Source organism: Pteropus medius, unplaced genomic scaffold, assembly GCF_902729225.1.
Source record: "Pteropus medius unplaced genomic scaffold, Ma_sr-lr_union100, whole genome shotgun sequence".
Classification (NCBI taxonomy): Eukaryota; Metazoa; Chordata; class Mammalia; order Chiroptera; family Pteropodidae; genus Pteropus; species Pteropus medius.
The window spans coordinates 11,528,597-11,554,908 of record NW_024340692.1 but is presented as its reverse complement, the minus strand read 5'-3'; the positions used below and the strand labels follow the sequence as shown (position 1 = coordinate 11,554,908).

The following is a 26,312-nucleotide window of genomic DNA, read 5'->3' as shown; positions in this document are numbered from 1 at the left end:
CAGACAAATTTATTAATATCTTAGCTGTCTTTCTGAAAAACTGATAAACTTCCTAGATTAAAAAGGATATTTTCTAAATAACTAAGCAAAATGCAAATTCTCTCTCTTGACTAAAACCACAAAAAAAAGTTATGATTTCTCCTTTAGCTCACTAAAGAATGCTATGATCTAAATAATAATGAGAAAGACAAAATTAAAAGACTTTGTCAAATTACACACCTCTATTTAGCTCAACCAGAAGTCTCACTTTAAACAAATCTCAGGTGGATATTTAGGTATAGCACTGTAAGATCTAAAGGATGTTAAGCCTTTTTGGAAAAAGTCTCTAAATGAAGTACTGGGATCAAGTGAACTACAGCAAACTCAAGAAAATTAAAGCATTTTTCTCTCCTATTATTAACCATAAATAGAATTAGCTGCCTTGCAAGAATGAGTAAACGGTTTAGATTTTAAAAGACTGTAAATCTTGCAATATAATGAGTGGTTCAATGGCAAAACCACTAAGTGGTTAAGATTTTCTTTTTAGAGGCATATACCAACTTTCAATTATTTTTCCTTTTTTAATGTTATGTTGACCTAGGTGGGGAAAGGGATAATTCTCCTTGTTGCTTTGGTAGGAAAACCTGGAAAGGCCCTGCAGAAAAGAAGCCCCCTAAAACAGCCAAGTATCTCTTTGAATCCATATTAAATCCTTCCTCACATATATAATTTCCATCTTTAGTAATGGCATTTATGGCAACCAAATGTTTATATAAAGTATACCCTTTGTTATTGGAGCCAATATTATAAATAGGAAAGCTGATGATAATAGAATTGCTTTGACTCTAAATACTATTTAAGTTTTGACATTGATATCCTCCTATGAAGATCAACATTAATACTTCATTTGTCCGGCAATAGTGAAGGAAATCCACAGGCAAGGAATCAGTCAAAACGGCTATCGCTATCACCAAGTTCATTCATTTCGAAACTAAGAAACTCCCTTACATTCTTACCATGAACCCAATTCTAATAAATATAGTTACTAGCCTTGTAATCCACAGTATATATCAGCTATGGCAAATACATAAACATACACAAGAAATGACAGGCTGACAATGAAGAAAGAGGCAGAACAAAAGCAAAAATACAAACGAACAAAAACCTTCAAAATATATAGCACATTTTGGTGAAATTTTAATTGAGTTACTAGTATCAATAGATTTTTTTAGAGCATCAGTACAATTATGGATATTCACAATGATCCCTGAATCATCAAGAAAGGGTTAAATTATGTTCAATATACTGTAAGGATGCAAGGAAGTTTTTCATTAAATGATTAAAATAAAGAGTTTCAGTACTAATTTCAGTTATGCAGAAAATTTAGTTAAGTGAAACACTTTATTCCCAAATGATGCCAGACAAATAAAATGGTATTCAATTTTAACATAAATATTCAATAAAGTTAATTCCTATAACTAAAATCTATTGCTCTCAGTATTGGCTGTTGTAAAATATAAGAAATGATACTGAGATGCAAACTTTTACTGTCTATTTCGTTTATGCTGTGTGCCCATTTCACTGGTTGGGATAAGCTGTTCATGGAAACAACCTTTTAGGCAGTTTAAATTAAAAGGAAATAGTCTATTCATTGGTAATCTCAATAAGATTATCCCCACCAAGTAGAACTCCAAGAATTTCTATTTTTTTGAAGAGTAGAAATAATATTTTAAAACTGATATGCAAATACCAGGACTCAGGGACAAGTTAAAAATTTAGACACAAATCTAATCAATTAATAAATATGCCCTCAATGACTAGAGTGTTAGGTATTTGTCATTTTTTTTCTTTTACTCTTCTATTTGTTCCTGTGAAGGAAGGCAATATGCTTATACCTCATAGTATATGGTAGTGAGGTAGACGGTTTTACAGAAAAATTCTAGGATGTGTGCAGGTCTTTTTCTCTTACAATACATGCTGTAAGTACATAAATCAATTATATTTAAAACTATCTATTAAAAACAAAACCCTAATTTATAATATGGAAACAAATTAAGATACATACATTATATTTAACTGCAGCATAAAAATCAAGTAGCAAATTTATTTAACAGAATTCTGTTTAGAGTCATGAAGTATGGACAATGCACTAAAAATAAACAGCTTCTATAAAACACTATAATAACATCCTGATTAAAAGACTATTCCTTCCTATTAAAGAACATCAGTCCTTTATGAGCATATAACATCGAATATATTAAAGAAAAACTTTTGGCTGAGGATATAATAGTCTAATATAAATGCTTGTGAAATTTATCAGAGGTAAATTTTAAAACAACACTGTTGTTTCACATAAAGAGACTGCCCATATACCAAAAAAACCCATATGTAAATGTGTGTATGTGTGTATATACATTCGTAAGGCATAAAACAAAGGGATTTTTTTAGTGATTACTGATTTTCTTCAATTCTTAAAGCCTTCCCCGTTTATTGATGTATAATTGAGTTTCAAATCTGTGATATAAATGATCTATAAATACCAGTTAAATGGGCATTACTGATTTAATAAATAACACAACTGTTTTACCAAGTGTTGAGTGAATAAATAGAAGACCTTTATTCTCTCAAGAACAATAAAAAATGAAGGTAAAGATTAATATAAATTTAGAATATATAATGGAAGTTAAAAACCTTCAGCTGATAAAGGTTCTAAAAAAAGACATTGTTAGGCATGTATCAAAAACATCTGGGGCAAGATTATACAATTTATATTTATTATTTGTCACAGCTAATTAAAATTTGTTACTAAGCAATAAACTTCCATTAAAAGCATATAATTATTAATTAAGAATATTTGTGAGGTAAGCATTACCCAAAAAACTACCAGTCAGAATACAACCAACCAGTAATATTGGGAAATATACCTGATATAAACCAGGCAAACAAAATTAATTTACTTGCTCCGGCACCATTTTTGTCTATTAAAAATGAAAATTAGACCACACAGGAAAGATAAAAGAAATAATGTTTCTATTGTTCATTGCAAAATTTTATGTTATCCAGGAGAACAAGATAAAAAAGGCTTTAGAAAAAAGCAGGAATAAATTTTAATGCTGACAATAATAGATAGAACTTTTGGATCAACACCTACCGATTTTTTTCTACTGTTTTCCAGATCTTTGAGTTCATTCTCGATTTTTGTGATTAATTCCCTGAGTTCATCAAGATTAGTGCAAATAAGCTAAAATAAAACACAAAAACACAGCTTGATAACACATAATATAAAACACCCAAAATGTGGTAACAGAAGTTGTTTTTAACACACACTGAATTCACAATTATTTGTCTTTGTAATAGCTAAAAGCAAAGAAAGCTCCGCAGTTTATATTTTAAAAGGTATTTACTTGTTATGATGTATGGCCTTCAGGCTTAGTATAAAAATAGCTGAAATTTCAATATTGGTGGTTTCATCCCACATCCCCATCTCTCAGTTTGCTTTATAATCCAGGTACTTTCTTAATATTCTTAACTTTCAGCCCAGAATGACAAAGATCTGGAAACTCACCCTAGATTTCACAGGTTACTGAATCACCTTTTAAGAAATGCTTCATTAGGCAGTCTCGCAGTAGGTGAATAAATGCACCCTCGGAGAACTGTCATTATACCTTTGCTTTGGTTTGCTAACTATACAATTAAACAAACTGTATTATTGCTGTTGGAATTGCTAATAAAGAAGCTCAACTACCTGTGATATATTCAAAGAAGTAAATGAAATCAAGTATACATTCTTAATATTAGTAGTCTACAGTAAAACCATTTCCACAGGGAGCATCTATTTCCTTTCACAATTGTGTGGCTCATTTGATTTCACCTTGGTAACATTGGCAAATGGACAAAATAGTTGGATTTTAGTTATTAATAAACTAGTTAGGCTTAATTACTAAAGTTATAAACAGTGAAGTGTGAGCAACAACAAAAATATTAGTAACTACATTTTAGTTCTTGTAAAATTATACTGAATTTTTCCAAAAAATTCAGTATAATTTTATACTGAATTTAAAATATTTACATAGTACATAGTACAAAATATTTAACTTTTTTCTTAAAATAATTTAAGCTCTTATTTTAAAACAAAACAGCAACCACATACAGAAGAAAAGTTTTAGATTAATGAAAGTCTTGCTGTAATGTTTATACTGTGTGATAATTTAAAAAATATACTATACTTATAAAGCTATTAATTCACCATTACTTTTTAGCAGCCCATGTTTGTTATATTCATTAATTTCCGTGTAAGGCATTGTTTTCCTAAAAGACACACTTTCTTTTGAAAGAAAACAAACAAATAAAAACAACAAAAGGTAAAGCAGGTTATGACAAGATCATAATGACTATTGAGTGACAAAAATGGGAGACTAAGAGCTCCCTTAAACTTCCTTTATTATTATGTTGAATATATGAAAATGCTGATATGCCTCTGATCTACAAACATGGCAATATGGTTCGACCTAACAGACTATGGAAATTTTATCATAGATATAATAAATTATAATATTAACCACTGTTATTCAAAATACCTACATAATTTCAAACAAAGAGCTGACAAAGTGGGGAAGATATGTATTTAAATAACCCAAATTAAACACTATCAGAGTAGAAAACAGTAGACAATGATGTAGGACAGTGCCACTGGTATTTATTACAAACTACACATCCCCATTTGCCAAATCTAAAGTTATGAAAGAAATGCTGACAGTCAAGCAGTAGAGTGGCCAACTACATAAATTCATCTAGAACTAAATAATGTTTCAACTTCTATTTATAAAGCCTTAGAACAATGTTGGCCCTACCCCCAGGTGTTTATTAAGTACTCAGTGGAAGTTAAACTTCCCATTGTAAAATCTGCTGTTATGGTAGTACAGAGGGTTGTCAAATTTGCCCCTGAGCTTGCAGATGGTTACATCCCTTTTCACTGAACTTGGTGTATTAGTTAATATCACAGTAAAGTTTTCTCATTTGCACATATGGCAAAGCTCAGAGGAATTTTCACTTACATCTTAGTGGTCTCATTATACAAGGAATAAGGGTATATTTTGCATGCAGTTTTTAGAAACTTATAGTAACAATGAAAACATATACCCCTATAACTAAACACACCCTAAAAAAAGTTCAGATCTTTTAATGAGCAATTAGTCATGAGGTCAACAAGTATAAATATTCCATTTAAAGGAACAGATAACATAGTTTTAAAGTCAAATTATAAATGATTTCCACAGCCAAAGAGCTATAAAAAATAACACTTTCAAGTGGCTTACCTAGTTATTAAATTATGCTATATAAGTGCTTCTCAAACTTTAGTTTAATGTGCATAAGAATCACCTGGGAGTTTTGTTAAAATGTGGTTTTAGATTTAGTAGATCTGAGGTGGGACTTCAGATTCTACATTCCTAACAAGTTTCTACGTACAGTCTGCAGATCACATGTCAGCAGTAAGGTAGTGAAAGGTTATGAATTACAAATCTGCATGACTACTGAAACTTTCTGGTACTCTGGAGCTTATGAGTATGAAAATTCAAAAAGATTAACTTCCGAATAGGAGATGGAATACTGAATTAAATACACAATAAGACAAATTTTCCTTAAACAAATGACATAACTTTTAAACATAATTTTATTGAATTTGAGGGTCAAGATATTTTTAGCAATATTTACTTTTACATTATCATAAAATGATTTAATATCTACATAACAATGTACTCTTTACTAATATATATCCCTCTCTACATATATTTGTAATATATAACCTAATATACCCCAAACAAAGTCAAGCTATTAGAAAATTCTTGCATAGGAACACAATTCTAATTTTGTTACTAATATTGAAAGAAAAAATAATTTGATTTATGCCAACTCTGTCGTATACATCCTCTATTCCTTCTTTCTTACAAAGTTAAGGCATATATGTGGCCTTTAAACTCAACTTCAAATGGTGCTTTTAAAAATAGAATAAATCCAGTAAATAAAGTTCACCTTAATAAAAACAGATGCATTTTTTGAATCAAGCAAAATACCTTATTAAAACCTCCTTCTTGTTACCTTGAATTTGAAAAACATATCTGAGACTCAGGGCCTCCAGGGGTGAAAGGGAAAGCTCCACAGCAGCTCAGATTACAGTTGGGTCACACTGTCAACACTCATGAGAGGAGGTTTTCCGTCATACTGCAAAGGTTACAGGGAGAGTTTTATCCCCCAGGAAGAACCTCCTTAAGGCAGTCACACTCAAGTGAACTTTCATTTGATCTAATCCATGACAGAGCCACAAAATCATAAATTTTAGGGCTAAAAGGGACCCAAAATATGTAATTTGGTACAAACCTTGGCCTAGGCTAAAAAGGTGTATCTTCAATTCACATACATGCTAATTAAAACTAACGAAGGTAAAGTAACCTAAGATGACATACTGGTAGAGAAAATGATAGAACCTAGGGTTCATGCCCCTTCTCCTGTGTCTTTCTAAATAAAACAAAACATCTAACTAATTGAATATGTAATATCATTTTAGAATTTAATTTATACCTAACCTTTCACTTCTAGTAAATGGTAAATGTTAAAAGGCCCTCTCTTCAACTCAAGAAGCAGATATGTGTGTAGGTAGTGGGGGAGAGGAAGTCCTGTAGAGATCAAAAGAACTCCATGATCACATCTCAGAAAAATTACAAAATAAATCATTCCTTACTTTATTACTACTTCAAGCTAGAAATTATGCTCTTTGGGTATAAACTCAATAAGTTTCAGAGATATTAACTTTATCTGTTCTAAAAAGGGCATAAGGTAGCATAAGCATACAAAGATAAAACAATAAATTATGTTAAAAAGCAAAGGGAAAACAACGCAGAAGCCAATATAAATAAGTACAAATGAAATGGATCATATTCACTACCACTCTAATAAAAACAGACCTACAATTTATTATAAAAATTATAAGCAAAACACTAAATGCATGGTGTAAATTCAAAATTTATATTGTATTTAAACTAAAATTATATTAAAATCTGTTAAAACTATGAGGATAGAAAAATTCCTTCTCTATTTCAGCAATAACGAGTACTTCAAAACCTGCAAATAAGAACATGCATGAGGTGAAAAAATAAGTCTGATAAACAAGTTAAAATATTTTTACTACTATATGATTAAAAACAGACGTTTCTCTCAATACATTATATTTAAAAATTAAAAGAATTTTAAAGGGGAAGAAAAACCTATGCTGTTAAAAGCAAACAAAAAGCTGAAGTTGAAAATACTTCAATTAAGTGGTAGCAATTCAAAATAATAAAGTAATCAAAAGGTCCTTACTATAGTGAAGTAGTTAAACTCTAATTTTCATTTTTGGTCCCAATTTGTTACACTAAGGGTAGTATCGTATTTCAAACCACTTCGTTTTTCCACTAGTTAAATGGAAAAATATAGTGTTTTTTTAGAGTTATACTAAGGACTAAGCTTATATTTGAAAATACTACTACTGTGCTAGTCTTAGCAGCTGGATTCTGGATTTCCTCTGCAAAACAGCCTTTAGAATAAATGACATGTATGGAACAGGAGCAAGTATGTATTACATGAAAGATTTTGGTTACCAATGAAAAGCAGAGTCATGGTGACTAAGGATCTTGAATTATTTAAAAAATTGATCTTATTGGGACTTGACACTAAGTTTTGCAAATACTTTCTATGACTGTTATAATTGTATACAAAAAATTCATATAATATTAGATTTCTCTCTCAAATATTAAAATAAAAGGCTTGTTGGTAAAAATTAACTTTATTAAAAATATTTCCTGTTTTTGCAACTATTGCTAACTAAAAAAAAAATTTGACAAGTTCCCTTATAATAAGGCCAAATGTTTAACCCAACACTAGAGAAAGGCTAAGCATAAATTTTTCCCTCTGATTAAATATAATGATGCAAATATTACTTGGTTTTTCACTTTTCAAGTCTTTTGCAAAAGGGATCTATTATCTCTCCACTAACAGTTCCATTATTTTAAGCAATAAGGTATTTTAGAATGAATATTATGAAGAAAATATTCTCACTAAACATTCCTATAACGTATTTTTATGTTTAATATTAGAAATGTGATCCTTAAAACAACTTGGATAAAAAAATTTGTAGAATATGAGGGTGCTAAATGTCATAATGCTAAAGCTTTTGCAAAGGAAATAAATTCACTTCCTTTAAAATAATATCTTCTTATTTGAGAACTCCCAAATAATTCAAGAAACAAACTCTACAAAATTATTTTGAGTCAAAACTATAAGTTTTGCATGTAACAACAAAGTTTATTAGTGACTATTATTATCTCCTATTCTTTGCTTATTTGCAGTAAATGACCTATTTTCTGGGAACAGTTGTCAATTTTCTTTATGAATAATACCATGGTATTCAAAGTGTAAGCTAGGGATAAGAACTACTGTTCTTATAAGTCTATTTTCCATCTCTAGCCTCGACCCCCACGTATTCTACGATGCCTAAGAACCAGGAAAAACATGTACTTTTGAGCTAAGTTTCTGAGAGTGGTAAGCAAATGGTTAGTAACTGACTAAAAGCACCACAGAAGACAGTGTTTTTCAAACTTTTCTACTCATGACCCATAGTCAAAAATACATTTTACATTGCATACCAGTACAACACACACACACACACACACACATACACACAAATCAAAACCAAAGTTTCATGAAACAATATTATTCTTACTATATTTGACACTATTATAATTTCTTTTCTATTTTAACTGTGTTAGCTTAAAAAAGAAATGCTGGTCATGCAGTCCACTATATTGATCTCATGTCTCACTAATGAATACCACCTGCTTATTTTACACTGTATATGCCTCTTATTACATATAAAAGTTCATCCTCTAAGGCAGCAACGGAGACAAATGTCAAAATTGGGCCATATCTGTTCTGAGATATATAGTCCCAGGATGAGTACGTTGAGGGATTGAGGAAAAAAAAGTGAGAGACATAGCAAAGGCTAGCATGATATCAGTGGAAGAATGATGATATACTGTTATAGCATTAAATAACATGTACATGCAATGGCAGAAAATAAATAATACATACACATTTTTTACTGAATATTCTGAAACTAAGGTTTCTTTACATTTAAAAAAGTTGTAGAAATGTTTGTAATTCATCCTAAGAATGTCATTAAAAATATTTTAAAATACTACAAGAAAAACAAGTCTATTTTCTTTCACTGTTCATTCAAAAATATTAAAGTTTTATTAATTAGTAATTTCCATAAAAACACTTCCAAAAATAGGATTTTGACTAAAAAGTAAATGTATCTACAGTTTTGGATATATGTAACTGTTAAACTCAAATTACATGTGATTAATATTTTCATAGTTACTACTTTATTTTCTTCTTTATGTGAATTGAGACTCACAGAAATTCATTTCAATATCACTTTTACATTATGGCAATTAAATATTAGATTACAAAACATTTGATAATGAACTGGACACACTAATACAAATTTTTAAAGAAAGAGGCATTTGTTGAAGAAAACATCTTTCATAAAATAGAAAATAAAAATATTATTTAATTAGGGTGAGATTCTCTGCTTATTCTAGTATCAGCTTCAAACAGAAAACTTCACATAATCATGGCAGTCATATTATTACTTTTTTCTTTTTGCAGAAATGTATAAAGACCATTCAATTAACTTCATTTAATATTCTCTCTAAAGTTCAGATATAGATAAGAGTTAAAAGATTTGTTTTTCAAATTAACAAGTCTACCATTTCCAGTGCCAAAATAAATGAAAATGGATTACCATGCAATATTACCATGTATATATTGTGACTTGTTCTTGGAAGACTTTGACTTATACATTTACTTTTACATATATTTCTATTAAACTACTTCTATAAAAACAGTATATTAAAAAAACAGATTTTTGACTGTCAAGAGATAAAAATAGAGGTAAAAAATTTTGAAATACTAGCAGATTAACTCAGAAATACTAGCTATATCTGCACTTGCAGGGAAAAAAGTCATAGTTGGAAACATTTCAATGAAATTTTGTGTGCTACAGTGGAATTTAGCCGATCTCTTGAACGATATAAACACTGAAACAAAAATTAAACTATAAAATGTTGAGACAAAAATCAAACACTTACCTGAAATTCTGGTACAGTAGGTGACTTTATGACAGTTTTCCTCTTCTTTGTGATTGCTTTTTTAGATATGGATTTTTTTCCTTTCAAAATTAAAAGAGAAAAGCTTCATAATGCTGTTGCTTGCACTTCATTAACAAAAACCAAATTACGTAGAAACTTGAAAGTTAAATTATAACTAACAGATGGATTCTAGTGAGTCAAATAAAAATGATGAATCGAAACAAGCCCCAGTAAAAGCAAACATTAAACTATAACTACCTGTAACAGACATATTAACAAATTCTGTTTTCCTTATATAAGAACCGAACTATTACAATCACCAATGCTTTGCACAGTACCAGAATTTACTGCAATAAGATTTGGCAAAAAAAGTCACATTGCTACTACTCAGTTAAAATCTAATTCACAACTTAAAATGAAGTTACATAAGGAAAAAAACTTACCTTTAATAACAACTTTTGTAGTCAGGAACTTGCACAGAACTATACTCTGAGGACTATGGTCTTTAGCCAACCCAGTATGAAAATCCTCTCAAGTAGCTCAGGAAACAAGGTTTTTTTATCCCTTTAGCTCTGCACTCACCTAATCGTTCCTCAAGGGCTGCCTCTGGCAGTATACAATAACCAATTTTAAAACAAGGCAAACATCTCCCTTTAAAGTGTACCTCATCATTTGTGCAATCAGAAATCACGGAAAAATAAATCGACATTCTTAAATCCAGTTCATAGCATAGACTAACGTATATCTACTCTGTATTTAACCTGACAAAAGAGATATATACAAGCATATAACCTCTATTTCTAGTAAGGATCATGTTAAAGTAAATGTTTTTCCCCATTTCCAATTAGCAAAATCAATTAATAAACTGGCTGTTAACTATTCAACAAACACAAGATATAGGGCACTGTCTAATTGATTGGGACAACAAAAAATTATAAAATGAAAACCCTGTCCTCCAGGAGTTCATAATCCATGCAAGGGAATAAAAAATTTAATTGGAAATACTTATAAGTTAGTTTTAGTTCACAATCATTTGTAGGCTAAAATCAATTTAAAAGTTACTATTTTTTCAAAAAGGAAAATGAGTAAGTACATAAAGTAACTTTGCTCTACATATACCTGAATTGCTCCTTTCTAAACATTTTCCTGTACAGAATGATTCTTGCACAGAAAGTCAATTTAATTGCAACATTTTATTCGAGTCATAGCCACGATTCGTTTACAAAATAATTGATTTTATTCTACATTCCTTTTTAATCATATCACACAACTGTAATTTGAATAACTTTTGACTCAATAAAATGCATTATACTATGCTTTAACTACAAATTTTGAGTTGCTGAGGTTCACAGGGGTTTTAACGTCTTTTCTACTAAGTATCAACCTGCTGTCATTTGACATTCATTTTTAATTTAATTAAAATATATATGTGTATATATATTTCTCATTACTATTATTTGCTTCTGTACTTATATGGTACATATACCAGAACTCCCACAAAAATAGGTTAGTGCTTGGCTGCTTAAACAAGCAATATTCAAGAAAAAGTGATTAAATCCCTGGTATCTCTATAATACATTTATCTAGTAATTGATTTCTAAACTGGGTGCAATAGGCAGCTCTCAAGGGGAGCTCATGAACCTGAGCATCAGGATGCCTTTCCTCTATACACTACCTTTACTATTTTTTAAAGCTGGGAAGACTATAACAGCAGCAATTTGAAGGAAATAAAATCCTACCTTAATCTCTTCCTCTCCAGCCTCCGCCCCGCATGAACACTGCTCTAATTAGCTTTAAAAAAAACCACCTGATTTTATATTTACTTATAACCATAACAGAGGTCACCCCTGATATTCCCAATAAATCTCATGCTGTAGCCACATAGGCACTAAACTCAGGTACTGAATTCTCAGTTAACTCTAGTAACCACTCTATTTGAATGGATTAAGAAGCTGAGGTAGTTATTGGGTATTTTCTTTCACCGAGTCATTAGGATACTTAAATATTATTAAGTAACTGGAGGTACCATTGTATTAATGGTTTTAAGCTTGAGTTTTGGAACTAAACTACCTAGGTTTGAATACTGGCTATAACCACCTACTAGATATAAGACTTTAAATAAATTGCTTTATTTCTCTATGCAGTTTCTTCATCTGTAAAACAGGGATAATGATATTACTTATTTTCTGAGAATTATATGAGGTAAAATATGTAAAGAGCTTAGATTACTGGCAGGCAGGCACATGGTTAAGTCATCAATAAATGTTAGTTAGCTAAGCTATGATAAAAATCTAAACAAAATATCTTTTAATTTTCTTCAAATTCTTTTATTAAATTATGCTTTCATCCTAGTTCTTCTTGCTCATATGTCCTCTCTGCTTCCATTCTACTTTGTACCTATCAATTAATAAAACACCATATAGTATTGTAATGATCCATTTATATTTCTCTTCCTCACTAGATTGTGAATTATTGATGACAGATTCATATTACTCATTTTATTTACAGCATTTAGCATACGGTTCATCAGAAATTTCACCAGTCTGGGGGTAGGAAAAGGAAGTCAGGTTTACTATTCTGAGAACATTGATTATCCACCTGAGATCAATGTTTTATAAAGGAAAACACTGACAATGACTTTAATTTACACAATTCACCAGAGTTTCACAACATGACCTAGGCATGGCAGTAAGAAAACATTTATTGAGAGCCTATTCTGTATCAGACACTTAATAAGGTGATTTTTATAAATTATCTCATTAATTTTCAAAACTACCCTCAAAGGTAGGCAATTCCCATTTTAAAGTGGAATTGTTTAAGACCAGAAAGATTACTTAAAAACTCAAGTGTTACACTGTAAGTAAGCAACAGACAAGGATTCTAACACCAAAGTCCAAGCTCTTCCCATTATGCAATTCTAACCTCTCAAAAATCATAGTTACCATTTATTGATTCCTACCACCTGCCAACCACCATGTTATGCTTTGCTATTCCAATTAATCTTTGTAATGATACAGCAAAGTAGGTATTACCTCATTTTTTTCACGGATAAAGAAACTGGCTATAAACAAGTAAATAAATCGATTGAGGACTTGTAGCTAACATGCACTGGAGCATGTATTTGTACTAGAACTGTCTCACTTCAAAGCTGTGCTCTTTTTATACTGCATTCTTTCAAACTTTCTGCAGGGATGTTATTTGCTTTTGATTTCAGAGCCTTCCCTTTTATTAGGGTTAGAAATTTGCACAGTCACAATTAATACTTTCGGTCTATATAAACATAAAAACAATTTAAATATGAAATAGCCTGTATTCTTCAGTAAACATCAGCTCTTCCTTTTTACTAAATACTTAACTTTTAAAATGGACCATGAGGTACTACAAAATCACATGGCCTTTATTTGGTAATCAGTTTTGTTCCAGGGCAAGATATACACAGGACAAGTTATATATTGCCTCCCAGTGGGCTTCCACTGTCCTGTCACCTGGTCCCATAAAATAAAATGTAATTCTCAGGTCTAGAATTGTGCTGAAGTCAGAGGTCAATTTAAAACACACACAGAATTTCAACTTAATTCTTGAGCTTAAAACATAGACATGGGCAAAAAGTTGATTGTCAACTTGTACCTGGAAAATGGACAAGGAAACCTTAATATGGCCTAGTAATTAATGTTACAAGTGCAATCTAATGAAGCTTTTTCAAACTGTACTTAGAATAGCTCTAGAAAAGAGAGCCCAACTTGACAGGGAAAAATATAGTCTACAGCCATGCTACCCTGAACAAGCCCGATCCTGTCTGATCTCAGAAACTAAGCAGGGTCGAGCCTGGTTAGTACTTGGATGGGAGACCACAGAGGAAGACCAAGTGCTATAGGCGTAAAAAATTAAAAATATGGGATTGTAAGCTGACAAGGTCCTTGAAATCTGTGAGGTCAACCAAGGATTGCCTTGCCTAAAAAATAAAAATTAAAAAATTAAAATTAAAAAGAAAAGAAAAATATAACTAAAATCATTTCACACTATAACTTAGGCACAAAACTCTAGTCTTCTAGAATGCAGAGATAGACTTCTTACTAGAAAAATGAAGGTGATTATCATTCCCAATCCAACTCTTCTTTCCTCGATCTCTCATTCTTTATTTTTACCTCTCATCTTCACCTGGCTGCCCTCTCTGACTTCATTCCATGGCCCTTTGGAGTATTCAGAGACTTCCACTTCAATGCCCTCATAGATTTGGCCTTCTCATGCTTAAGAATTATCCCAACACATTCACTACTCAGTGTTTTCATTTTAGGAATCATAAGTGAATAGAGACTAAGACATTAATCGTTATTAAAAGTAAAAACCCAAGGGCATTTATACTATTAAATAGTAAATCTGGCAAGTACCTGGAATGTGAAGCCACTACTGGAGTCTAAACCTGATTTTTATTTATTAGATATGCATGTCTTGAACTAATATTTATATTCTCTAGGAATTTCTGGAATGTTCTATCTCTAAGTAAGCAATTCGGCCTTGACAAAACAGTTGATTTTTCTTCTATTCTCTTGCCCAAGAGCAAATTTCTATTCATACTGGCAATTTTTTAATTATATAATTCAATAACTGCTGACTACCTAATATTTTTTCCTCTTTAAACTGTAAAATCAGTTGTCAAATTCTGCTACTTACTGCACCATCTCTTTCGAACTGCTATTTTTTTCTGTCAATGTGATAGAAAAGTCACATAACCATTCCTTATCTGGATTTAGAATTTCCTCTTTCTGAAGTTAGCTTCTACCCCTTCATCTAAACCCTGCCAATTTCTTAAAAAGAAGCTTTTTTAGCTTTTAATGATGTCCTAATTACCTCGCAAGATCCTTTCTCCTAATCCTGCCACTTAACTAGCTGTGTGACCTTGGACACATTACTAAGCTCTGTGTTTTTTTTTTAATCTATAAAATCTATATTATGGAATAACAGCATCTACTTTATGGAGTTTTTATGAAGGCTAAATGGGATAATATGTATAAAGGCTTATAATAGTGCCTGACACACAGTAAACATTTTTTTTTTTTTTAGTATTCACTTTTTATGGTGGGGTGGGGTGGAGAAGAAAGCATTAAAATAAAAGAACATGGAGTATAGTTTATCCTTTCACTCATTTATATCTTGGGATCTTGAGTTGGCCCTCTAAAAGTTTTCCCCATAAAGACACATATAGTGCTATAGTGCTATAAACACAGAACTGTACATTTTCACAAATATGGGCCTAGATGTAATCAAATATTGTAGATTATATTACTGTCTTAGTTATTCCCTATTAACTAGCTCATTGCTTTTTACACATCTGATAGATCTTATTTCATGACCATTTCCTTGCACTGGGCTCCTGATTCAATTATTTAAAAAAGCACCACTTACTCAGAAAGATATTATCCCAAAATGGCACATTCTTGTCATTCAAACAGCTTCTAAAATCTCTTTTCAACTTTTCCTTAAGCTTTTCTCTGTGCTAATTTTTTCAGTGACATCTGGCTTAATTATACATCCACGCTTTTCCTTTATTTTTATGTTATTAACCATTTTTTTATCTATCCAATCCCTATTATTCTTCAAAGTCCTTCATCCTCAGTGAAACCTTCCCAGACACCTATCGCACACACTGATTTATCTTCTACTTGACATTTTACTGTATGGTCTTTATTATAAACTTTAACAGTTATTAAAATGAGGTTATTTACCATTTTGAATCTTAGTTTCTTCACCTAGAAGAGAGTAACACCACTTATTTATTTTAATCTGTTGAGAGAAGCTACCACAAAATGATCTGGTTAAAAATAATGACAATGTGATGGAAAAAATCCTCCAAATCAAATTGGCTGAAATGAATAACTTAAAAATACCATAAGCTTTCTGTAACAATAAATGTATATAATAATGTTTGTGTTTCTCCAGGCCTTTTAAAAAGTCTTCTAATATTTAAAATTTCTAATTTCAGCCAACTCTACCTGCTCTACACCATCTATAATAGTAATTACTGAAAACTACCGAAATGTCCAATAAAGGTTTGTTAAATAACTACAAAATACATATAATGGAATCCTTATAGTCATTTTAAATGATGCTGCATAAATCTACTTACTGCACAAAGATGTTCATGGTACACTATTATGCGGAAAAAAACAGATTATAAAATGGTATGTGTAACAGATACCATTCGAAAATATAAATGCCTTGAAAAGGATATGAATGGTACATCTTAAGGGGTTAACCTTAGTTATATCTGAGTGAACCATACTTTGTGTGTGCACTTATTTATTCAATAGATTCCTACACAATATGTCAGTCACTGTGCTAAGTGCTAGAGATGCAAAACCAGAAATAATCCTTCTGTTCACAAGAATGTTTTAGAATACTGAGAAACAAAACATAAACAAACAAACAAACAAACCAAAAAAGCTAAACTTTGTACTGTCAAAGCTTGGGTTTTTGGTCATTTGTACAGTATCACCATTTTCAAAACTATCCAGAATGTTCAGTAATTCTATCACACGACTGCAGGGAAACAGGTCCAAACTCATTGGGGAAAAAGAGAATGTGCTTTGTGTCTTTACCTGCTACAGTCACATATTTAAACGTTTACTTGGATAGAACTTGTACAGGAGGAGTAACAGTACTCCCTCAAAAAAAAAAAATGCTCAATTTTCATACAATGACGAATTACAACAAGATCAAGAAGTCACAATCAGGAGATCAATGATCCCAAGGTTGGCCATCAATTCAGCCTCCAGTGACAAATATAATTTACAACTTTAAGTAACAAACACTGCTCTCTATAATAAATACTCTAATAAATGTAGTACCTTATAACACTAACGAATGGCCTCAAAGTTACTAGTTAATGATCTTTCCAAGGTTTACATTAGGTATCCTTTTGACTATTATAGAAAACTCTGCCTTTGTCGAAAAGCGACTTAGCCCTAAAATCAACTCTATGATGACAAGATATGTGTTAAAGTTTAATCCCATTTTTTTGGGCAACTGATGTATATTAATATTTCATAATCTTCCTAATCTATGTAAACCAATGCTTATCTTCTCAAAAGCACTTTGACAATTTACTATCCTTTCAAATTTATTATGGAAATTATTAAACTTAATTTTAATCAAGGCTAAAAAAAAGACTATAGAATAGAGGGGAGACAATCACCAAAGTGAGCTAGAAACACATGCAACTGTTATGAATAAATCTTATGAATATTACGAAAGAGAATTATTTGGTGCTATAAGTATCACAATAAGAAAAGTTCTGATGTTCTATAATGTTTCTAAGAGTAAGAAGAGGCTTAACTAACTAAAAACAAATTCAAAATTTAAAAGGCAGAAAGAAAACTTCAATTCTGAAAAGTAGGTAAAAATGCTTAAAAGTTGCAAAACTGCTTCACAGTGCACTAAAATTATCAAATTATTTAAAACCAATTTGTCTTTGTGCCTTCTACTAAAAATCATCACCCATTATAATATGAAGGCTTACGAAATTGGAGAATTCCATAAAAAATTAAAGCCTGTAGTAATCAACATAAAAGAACCATATTAACCACATGTAGAATTTAATTCACCCTAAGTTAAGGTTCATAAATCAGTCATGGATGACATTGCTTATCCCAAAGCATATTTTATAGAATACTATTACTTGAAAAAAAGTTGTGTTAAAATGAACTTGAAAAATACTACGTTAAAACAAAAGTTTTCTTCACGACTTTCCAGAATCTGTAATATACAGGCCCAGAATCACTTATCCACAATTCTAAAGTCCAAAAGATTCTGAAAACTAGTTTAAAAAAATAACTTATGTGGTAGCAAAAACTCACCTGAACTGTCATGAGGTTCTTCATAGTCTTTGTCTCATTTAATCTGACCATACATTTTTTTTTTTTTTTTTTGTAGAAATTACGTGTTTGATTAAAGGGGCTGCCTCAAGTTCCCTGGGGATGTTACTTAATAAACACTATATACACAACACCCTTCTAAAATCTGAAGATTTCTGAACATTCCAAAACATATCTGGTACAAGAGTTTTGTAAAATGCACTGTGAACCAGTACTGATGCACAATGTGAGTCTATAAGAGGAATATTTCCCAAATCTGTGATGATGGAGCTCACTTTTAAAAAGAGAAAGGAAATACTGAATTAGGGTATGCCCCAAACTGACTATAAAAGGCTACAATGTCTCATATCTAATAAAGGAGCCCAGGGCAAAGCCACAGAAAGTGTACTGAAAATTATGTAAAACAAATGTTTTGTTGTTGTAATAACATTTTATGTAACACTGCAATAACAGTAAGGAGTTTATTATCTGATGAAGAAAGAGAATTGATTGGCCTATGCTTACCTAACACTAATAAGGAAGAGAGAAACTATTTGCCAGATCCAAGTATTTCTGTCACTGAAGACTTTTCTAAAATTTGCTCTGCAGATAAAAATTTGAAAGTGTTAAGGCAAGTGAACTATTTTCTTCTATTTTGTGCCTGGAAGCCTTTTTCCTCAACTAAACAAGCACACAGAAAGTACATAAGAACTTGCTGAATTTGCTTCTGAGTTTTTTCATCCACTTGTCTATTACTGGACATGAAACACCCTAAATTTTCCCTAATCTACATTTTGAACTTCTATTTCAAAAATGTAGCAATACTTTATTTCTTTACAATATAAATTCCTTTTTATTCAATCTTTAACAGTTAATATTTTTATTCTGCTACTGGTATAGGCTGTATAGGAGCTATATCAATAACTTATAAGCTACTTAAGTCATAATTACCTTTGAACACATGAACAGGTCACAAACGAACACTTACAAGGTTTTAGGAACAATGGTATTAATACTACTACATACTTTAGAATTGGAAAAATTTTCAAATTTAAAAATATTACTTAATATTTTAAAAGCTAACATTTCAAAGAGAACTTAAAAAAAGAACTTGCCAAATCAAACTAAGTTCATACAGTCTAATGCACTGCTTGTAAAATTTAAAAGGCTCTTTCTGAAAGTTACTTTTAAAAATTGTAGCTTTTCATTGCTTAGACCAACATGGACCACTTTGCAGGACCACTTTGTTGAACTTTTCAGTTCAACAAATTAAGCCTGGTTTTGTTTTTGTTTTTGTTTTTTAATTTTTCTTTTTCAATCAGAGTTGACATTCAATATTATTTTATATTAGTTTCAGGTGTACAGCATAAAGGTTAGACATTTATATAATTTACAAAGTGATCCTCCCCAATTAGTTTAGTGCCCACCTGGCACGATACATAGTTATTACAATATTATTGACTATATTCCTTATGCTGTACTTCACAGCTCCATGGCTATTTTCTAGCTCCCAATTCGTACTTCTTAATTCCTTCACCTTTTTCACCCAGCCTCCCAACTCATTTCCCATCTGGCAATCACCAGTTTGTTCTCTGTATCTATGAGTCTGTTTTCATTTTGTTTGTTCATTTATTTTGTTCTTTGGATCCCACATATAAGTGAAATCACTTGTGTTTCTCTGTCTGACTTATTTCACTTAGCATAATAAAGACTGTTTTTGATACTAAAGATTATGCTACTACTTTATTAATGACACATTATAAATATATTAAAAATATATTTAATTGCATTTAATGATTTAAATAACTAAGGTATAATAGCAACTATATCAGCTAAACAAAATTCACTCCCTCATTTGCCAACTCATTATCAAATTACTATCAAATCTTAATTATTTTTGTTACTGAGGGAAGGAAAACTGAAATCCACAATTCATTAAAGTAAACAATTCTAAGTGTTTCCCAATAAGGCAACAATTTTTATTAGGGTTAATAAATGAAGTTAATCATCTGCTTTTATCTCACTTATCTTTCCTTTCAATAAATGAGACATTTAAACTGATTAGAAGGCAAAGAAAAAGAAAAGCAAAAGCACCTGAGTAATTAAAAAACAGAGCAACCAACCACTGAATACTATTTATAGGATTTTTTTTGTTTCTATTATTTAAATAGGCTTGTGACACATGAGTATTTAAATTGGTGTAAGTCAAACTTACAAATCCTTTTATAAAAATATGGTTGTCTTATTAGTTGATATAATTCTTGTATTTCACAACATTTTTCTGGAAATGAAAATATATACTGAAAACAGAGTGCTGAAAAACACATGACGTAAGAAAAAAAAAAACTAAGACCCAGAAAGATAATCTGACTTGCTTTGGTTTACGAAACTAGTTGCTATGAACTTTAGTCCTGGGAATGCTATCTCCTGATATCAATGTTTTTTCCATTGCACTGTAATGCCCTTACCCAGGGCAAAAAACTACTTCTCATAAGTGATGGAAAGAAAGCATCACTTATGGAGAAATTGGTCCAAAGAAATGTAAAAATATGATGTCCAAAGACTTTAAGAAATTCAAATGTACTGCACCAGAATTTTTTGTTAGTAATAAAACCTGTTCTGCTCTGGGTTTTAATCATGGGAATGGTATAAAACTTGACCCTTAAACATCCCTCCCTCCCCACACACACACATGCATGCATAGAGGTGCATGTCATTCTGTTAAGCAGAGACAGACACACACAGACACACACAAGTGCGTATACATATGCATTTCATTCTATTAATCAGAGCCTTCCATGACGCCTAATTCAAAGAACTTGAAGTATGCTTAAATGCAATTCTCACCCATTTGTGCTGGCTTACCAGATTTGTGCTTCTTGTGTTTTGCTTTCTTTTTGATGATCAATATCTTATTCTGGATCTCAGGTTTGTAAGACTTGAATGCAAGAGAATGAAGACCTTCGCGCTTTCTTTGAAAGTTGTCAATCAAAACATCTTTTAATTTCTTTTTTTTCTTTTTCTTCTTCTTTGCCCTCATTTTAGTTAGTTTGAGTTTCTTGTGGCTCTGCAGTGACTGCTCTAGCAGAATATCCCTTACGACTTTGTGGCAGTTAATTTCTGGATGATCACTGTGACTTCCATTTACATGTATCTGGCAAGATTTCAGAGCATTTTCTTTTAATGGATTGGGTTCAGACTTTACTCTGGAAGCTTCACCATATCTTTCCTGATTTTCTATAAACCTTATTTCCCCTGGACTGAGAGGTTCTCCAAAGCCAGTAACTTCCCCTGGACTTTCTGGTTTCTCTAAATTTTCTTTACAACAATCCGTTTTTTTAATTTCGCAGGGCCTGCGAATTCTAATTTCACAGTTGGATTTCACTTCCATTTCAACAGAGATGTCATGATTATCCAAGTTCATTTTAGCAGGGCAGCAAGTTAGATCAAAATTAATTTCTTGCTCTTTCTTGAAGGCAGAGGGCAGGCCTTCTCTATTACACCTATGTTCTCCATTACTTGTACTAATATAGTCGGACTTCAATTTCTCCAGTTTAATCCGAGGTACTCTTTGTATTTTAATGGGTGGAACTGGAAATTCTGGGGCCTGAAAAGGTCTCTGCTTATAAATCCGTACATCTGCACCACAGAACTGTGGAAAATGTACATAAGCATTCTCCAAATAATCGTAACCAAGGATAACTTCCCTGCATTCATGAATAGGCTGCCCAAGTACAGCATCTTGAACTTCTTTTTGTGTTTCATACACAAAGTCACAAAGACCCTTAAGTAACCACACTTTTTGGTGGAAAGGTAGTTCGTGAAAAGGTTTGTCTTCCAATGGATTAACTTCTCCAAGAACTTTAAAAAACTGAGGACACAACCCAAGTTTTTCAGCACAGTTATCGGGATTTTCAGTCTGCCCTACAGCAGTGTACCACTGCTGCACTTTCTGTCTCAGTGCTGCTTCCCATGTCCTATAAGGCAAAGTAGGTCTTCGATGTAAGGTAGGTCTGCGATGAGGAGGACTTAATAGAGAAGTCATTATTTTAGATAGAAAAGCATTACACTGAGGCATCAGAAGACAACGTTCCAATTCGTAAAAGACTATTTCTGGCAAATTTAGAATTTGCTGGGCTAAACAAAGGAAATGCCCGATAGCTGGAATTTCCCACATGGTCTCCATACAAGTTGGAGCTGCTTGAGCTAGAAGTTTTCTCTCCCATTCTTCTATTTCCTTTTGATTAGCTTCTTCTGCTTCTTTTCTTTCCTGTTCCCGAAGCCTAAAGAAAATTTAACAAAATATACTATTATTGCTTAAAGTAGAGAATACCATAAAATACTAAATTTTAAGTAGTTCACATTTATCTTCAGTCAACAAGGCAAATGGCTGTTCCAGTTTTCATTATCAATACAAAGTGTCCTATTATATGTATCAGTATTTTTTTTTCAGCTAAAGAAATACACATTTAACTTGACCATGAGTTTTACTGATAGAGGATAATCAATAAATGACAATACTGCCACTTAAAGTAAAATTCTTCAACTTATAATGTGCATTAACTTCAAAATAAATGAAAAATATTTTAAAGCATGTTTAATACACAAAAACAGTTTGGTGCTTTCTAGAAGTAATGTGACATCATAAAAGAACTATAAAGATGTTTACATTCCTTCATCCCATAATTCCATTCCTAGAAAGTAAAACTAAGAAAATAATTCGATAGAAGCAAAAAGTTAGGTGTTTGTCAATATGAACTGAAGTTTCGTCATGTAACAAAAACAAAACTATAAAGAAGTTGTATTATACGACTGGAAAATAAACTGGCTATATTTTGTAGCCTTAAAAAATAAATTGTGAATATCATGTATAAACACAAAAATATCAGAACACAAATTAAAATTACAAGTATTATATATAAATACAAAAATATCAGAACACAGTACTTAACAAATAATAGCAATAATGAAATATGCATACACTGAACAAGGATATAATAGTATTTCAAAAATAAATTACTCCTAGGATGATGAGATTATGGGTGTTTTATCCCCTTAGCAATTTCTTTACTGACACTGCTACAAAATCTTCTTAGTTAAAAAATTTAAAAATTAAATGAAAAGATAAACATTAATCTTTGTGATCTTATATTAGGCAATGTGTTCTTAGATATGACACCAAAAGCAAAGGCAAAAAAAGAAAAAGTAGAAATCATCAAAATTAAAAGCTTTTGTTCAGTGAAAAGACAACCCATGGGAGAAAATTTCTGCAAATCATATATCTAATAAGTATTGTATCTAGAAAATATAAGGAACACATAACTCAATAATAAAAGGACAAAAAACTCAAAAAATAAGCAAAGACATTTCTTCAAAGATATACAAAATGAACAATAAACACATGAAGAGATTCTCAACATGGTTATCCATTAGAAAAGTGTAAATCAAAACCACAATAAGATACTAATTCATACCACTAAGATGACTATAATATCACAGATGGTAACAAGATTTGTTAAAAAGGTGGAGAAATTGGAAACTTCATACAATATAAAGGGTACAGCTGCTTTGGAAAGCAGTCTAGCAGTTCCTCAGAAGGTTAAAAAAACGTTACCATGTGATCCAACAATTCCACTCGTAGGTATATACCCCCCTAAAATAAAAATTTATGTCCACACGAAAACCTGTACATGAATGTTTGTTCATAGCAGCATTATTCATAATAGTCAAAGAATGGAAGCACCCCGAATGTCTATCAGCTCCTGAATGAATAAATAAAATACAGCATATCCACATAAAGGAATATTATTAAGCAATAAAATAAAGTGCTGATAAATGCTTCAATATGAATTAACCTTGAAAACATGATACTAAGTGAAAGAAGCCATCCACAAAAGATGACATATTGTATAATTCCATCTATATGAAATATCCAGAAATCTATAGAGACAGAAAGTAGATTAGTGATTTCCTAGGATTGGGGAAGTTGGGAAAAATGGGGTGTTACAGTTAATAATATTTATTTTGTGGTGATGGAATGTTCTAAAATTGACTGCGGTGATGACTGCACAACTCTATGAATATACTAGGAACAAATGAATTTTACACTTTAAATAAGTAAATAGTATGATGTATGAATTTTACTTCAAATAAGCTGTATAAAAAGAAATCAAAGCATGTAAAGTTTTCACTGAGAAATTAGAATAACAACAAAGGAGGGAAAATATAATAATTTATCTTATTCTTGACTTTTCAAGAGTTAGAATGCTTCCTCTAGATAGATGTATAAAAACGATGAAATGTGACTGACTCTTGGGCTCTAAATAAAAACTGATGTATAATGTCAGACATTGGCTATTTTTCTGTGCTATCGTATTGTAATTTGTTAAAACAAACATACAGTAATTTGTATAAAATAGTAAAATACTACTTTAACAGAATAAGCTTACTTTTACATTTTTGGCTGAGAGGTCAAACTATAACCACCTTGCTATTACAGATACAACAGATTATTTGATCAAGTAGTCCCAGTTCACTAAAAAAAATTAATAAACTGTCATTTGTGATTGGCGTTTATATATATTAATCCCATTTGAACATCCAAATAATGTTAAATATTCTTAACATTCATTTTTTTTTAATAAATGTGCTTACAGTTTTGAAAACTTTTAATATTCTGAATGAGGGTGGTGGTGAGCTGGCAGAATCTGGTTTCTCCAATACAAAACTGAGATGCTAAAAGCCCACACAATTAGTAGAAGGGTTTACTAGAAACAACAGTCCCTCCCCTGTTTCCAAATAGGAAACTGCAAGGAAAATTGTCTTTATAATAGGAGGGGTGAATGGAAAAAAAATAAAATAAAATCTCTCCTAAGATTTTATAATTATAAGCTGACTCTGATGTGGATTTACTGCCCAGACTCACATTTCCAGGGTGCTCAAAAAAACATCACACTAAAAAATGCATTTAATGTGGTCTCATGTCAAAACTGTTGTCAGGTATTTGAATAGAAAAACAAATCAAATCTCTAAAGGAATAAACCTTATACCTAGATCTTCAGAAAATCTCACTGATATGGTGACAAGAAATGAGTTCATAGTCAAAGACCACAAAATATAAAGAGAAATAAGGTACTATAAGAGGCAAGAAAAAAATGTGACCCTTCAAAAAACTATGGATATAGAAATTACAGAACATGCAAAATATAATACGCAGTGAAAAGAAACTGAAAACATTAGTAAAGTGAAGATTATAAAAAATGACAGAGCAGTTCTGAAAAATAACTAAAGAGAACTTCTAGATATAAAAAATATATAAATTAAAAGAAAAAAAAATTACAGTTAACGCCTCAACAGCAATAATGAAAGCCAGAAGACAATGGAATATCTTTAATGAATTGAAAAATAACTATCAATGTAAATTTCCACTAAGAGCAAAAATATCTTTCAAAATGACAAAAATAAAGATATTTTCAGACAAACACAAACTCAGTATTTGTGATAAACAGAACCCAACCGGAAGGAAATTTTAAAGAATGTACTTCAGATGGAAGGACAGTGATCCTTGACTGAAGATCAGAGATAGGAAAAAAGTAGCAATAGGTTAATCTATATATACATGGCATGACATAACAATAAAAATGTTTTGTGGAGTTTAAAAAGAAAACAAGCTATAATTAAAATACATTACAATAGCAAATAAACTGGGTGAAAAATGCTTAAAGTTGAAAGTGTTCCAAGGTCTTTACATTAATCATGATTAATTTTAGGCTTTGATGAGTTAAAAACTATGAATGTGAACATTTCTAGGGTAGCTACCAAAATAAGATTTTATAACATTCAAATTAGTAGAGATGGAAACATAAAAGGAAAAATAATATAATAATAAATTAGTGGTGGGATACAGCCAAAGCAGTATTTTGAGGGAAATTTATAGATTAAGAATATATATTTAGAAAAGTTGAAAATCAAATATATAAGTGCTTATTAAAAGAAAAAACAAAAAACAAAACTAGAAAACAGCAGATCAAACCCCCAAAGCTGAAAGAAGAAAATAAAGAGCAGAAATTGAAAGAATAGAAAACAAATATACAATAGAAAAATAAATTCAAAAGTTGGTTAAGAACATAAATAAAACTGATAGAACTTTGGCAATATCAATCAAAAAAACATACATGCAGATGACATCAGAAGCATGGCGGCATGGAGAATCTCCCCGATCTCTCCCCTTGAAATTACAAGCTGAAGACCTACAATTCAACAAATGACACCCAACCTGCAGACAAGCACATCTGAGAGA

The 26,312-nt window shown here is 31.2% G+C and overlaps 1 protein-coding gene and 1 pseudogene across 5 annotated transcripts in view; one reads left to right on the top strand and one right to left on the bottom strand.

The window, feature by feature from the left end:
- Positions 1-26,312, bottom strand: part of BRD10 (bromodomain containing 10) — a 91,761-nt gene that overhangs the window by 20,082 nt on the left and 45,367 nt on the right. For 4 of the 5 annotated variants that reach the window (XM_039881017.1, XM_039881097.1, XM_039881195.1 and 1 more), the window contains 3 exons: positions 20,879-22,296; positions 10,164-10,243; positions 3,131-3,220 (listed from right to left, as the gene is read on the bottom strand). In XM_039881017.1, the coding sequence (XP_039736951.1) occupies positions 3,131-3,220; positions 10,164-10,243; positions 20,879-22,296 (1,588 nt within the window). The remainder of the gene's footprint in view (positions 1-3,130; positions 3,221-10,163; positions 10,244-20,878; positions 22,297-26,312) is intronic. The other variant, XM_039881113.1, reaches the window with a different exon arrangement.
- Positions 13,922-14,040, top strand: LOC120596528 (uncharacterized; annotated as a pseudogene).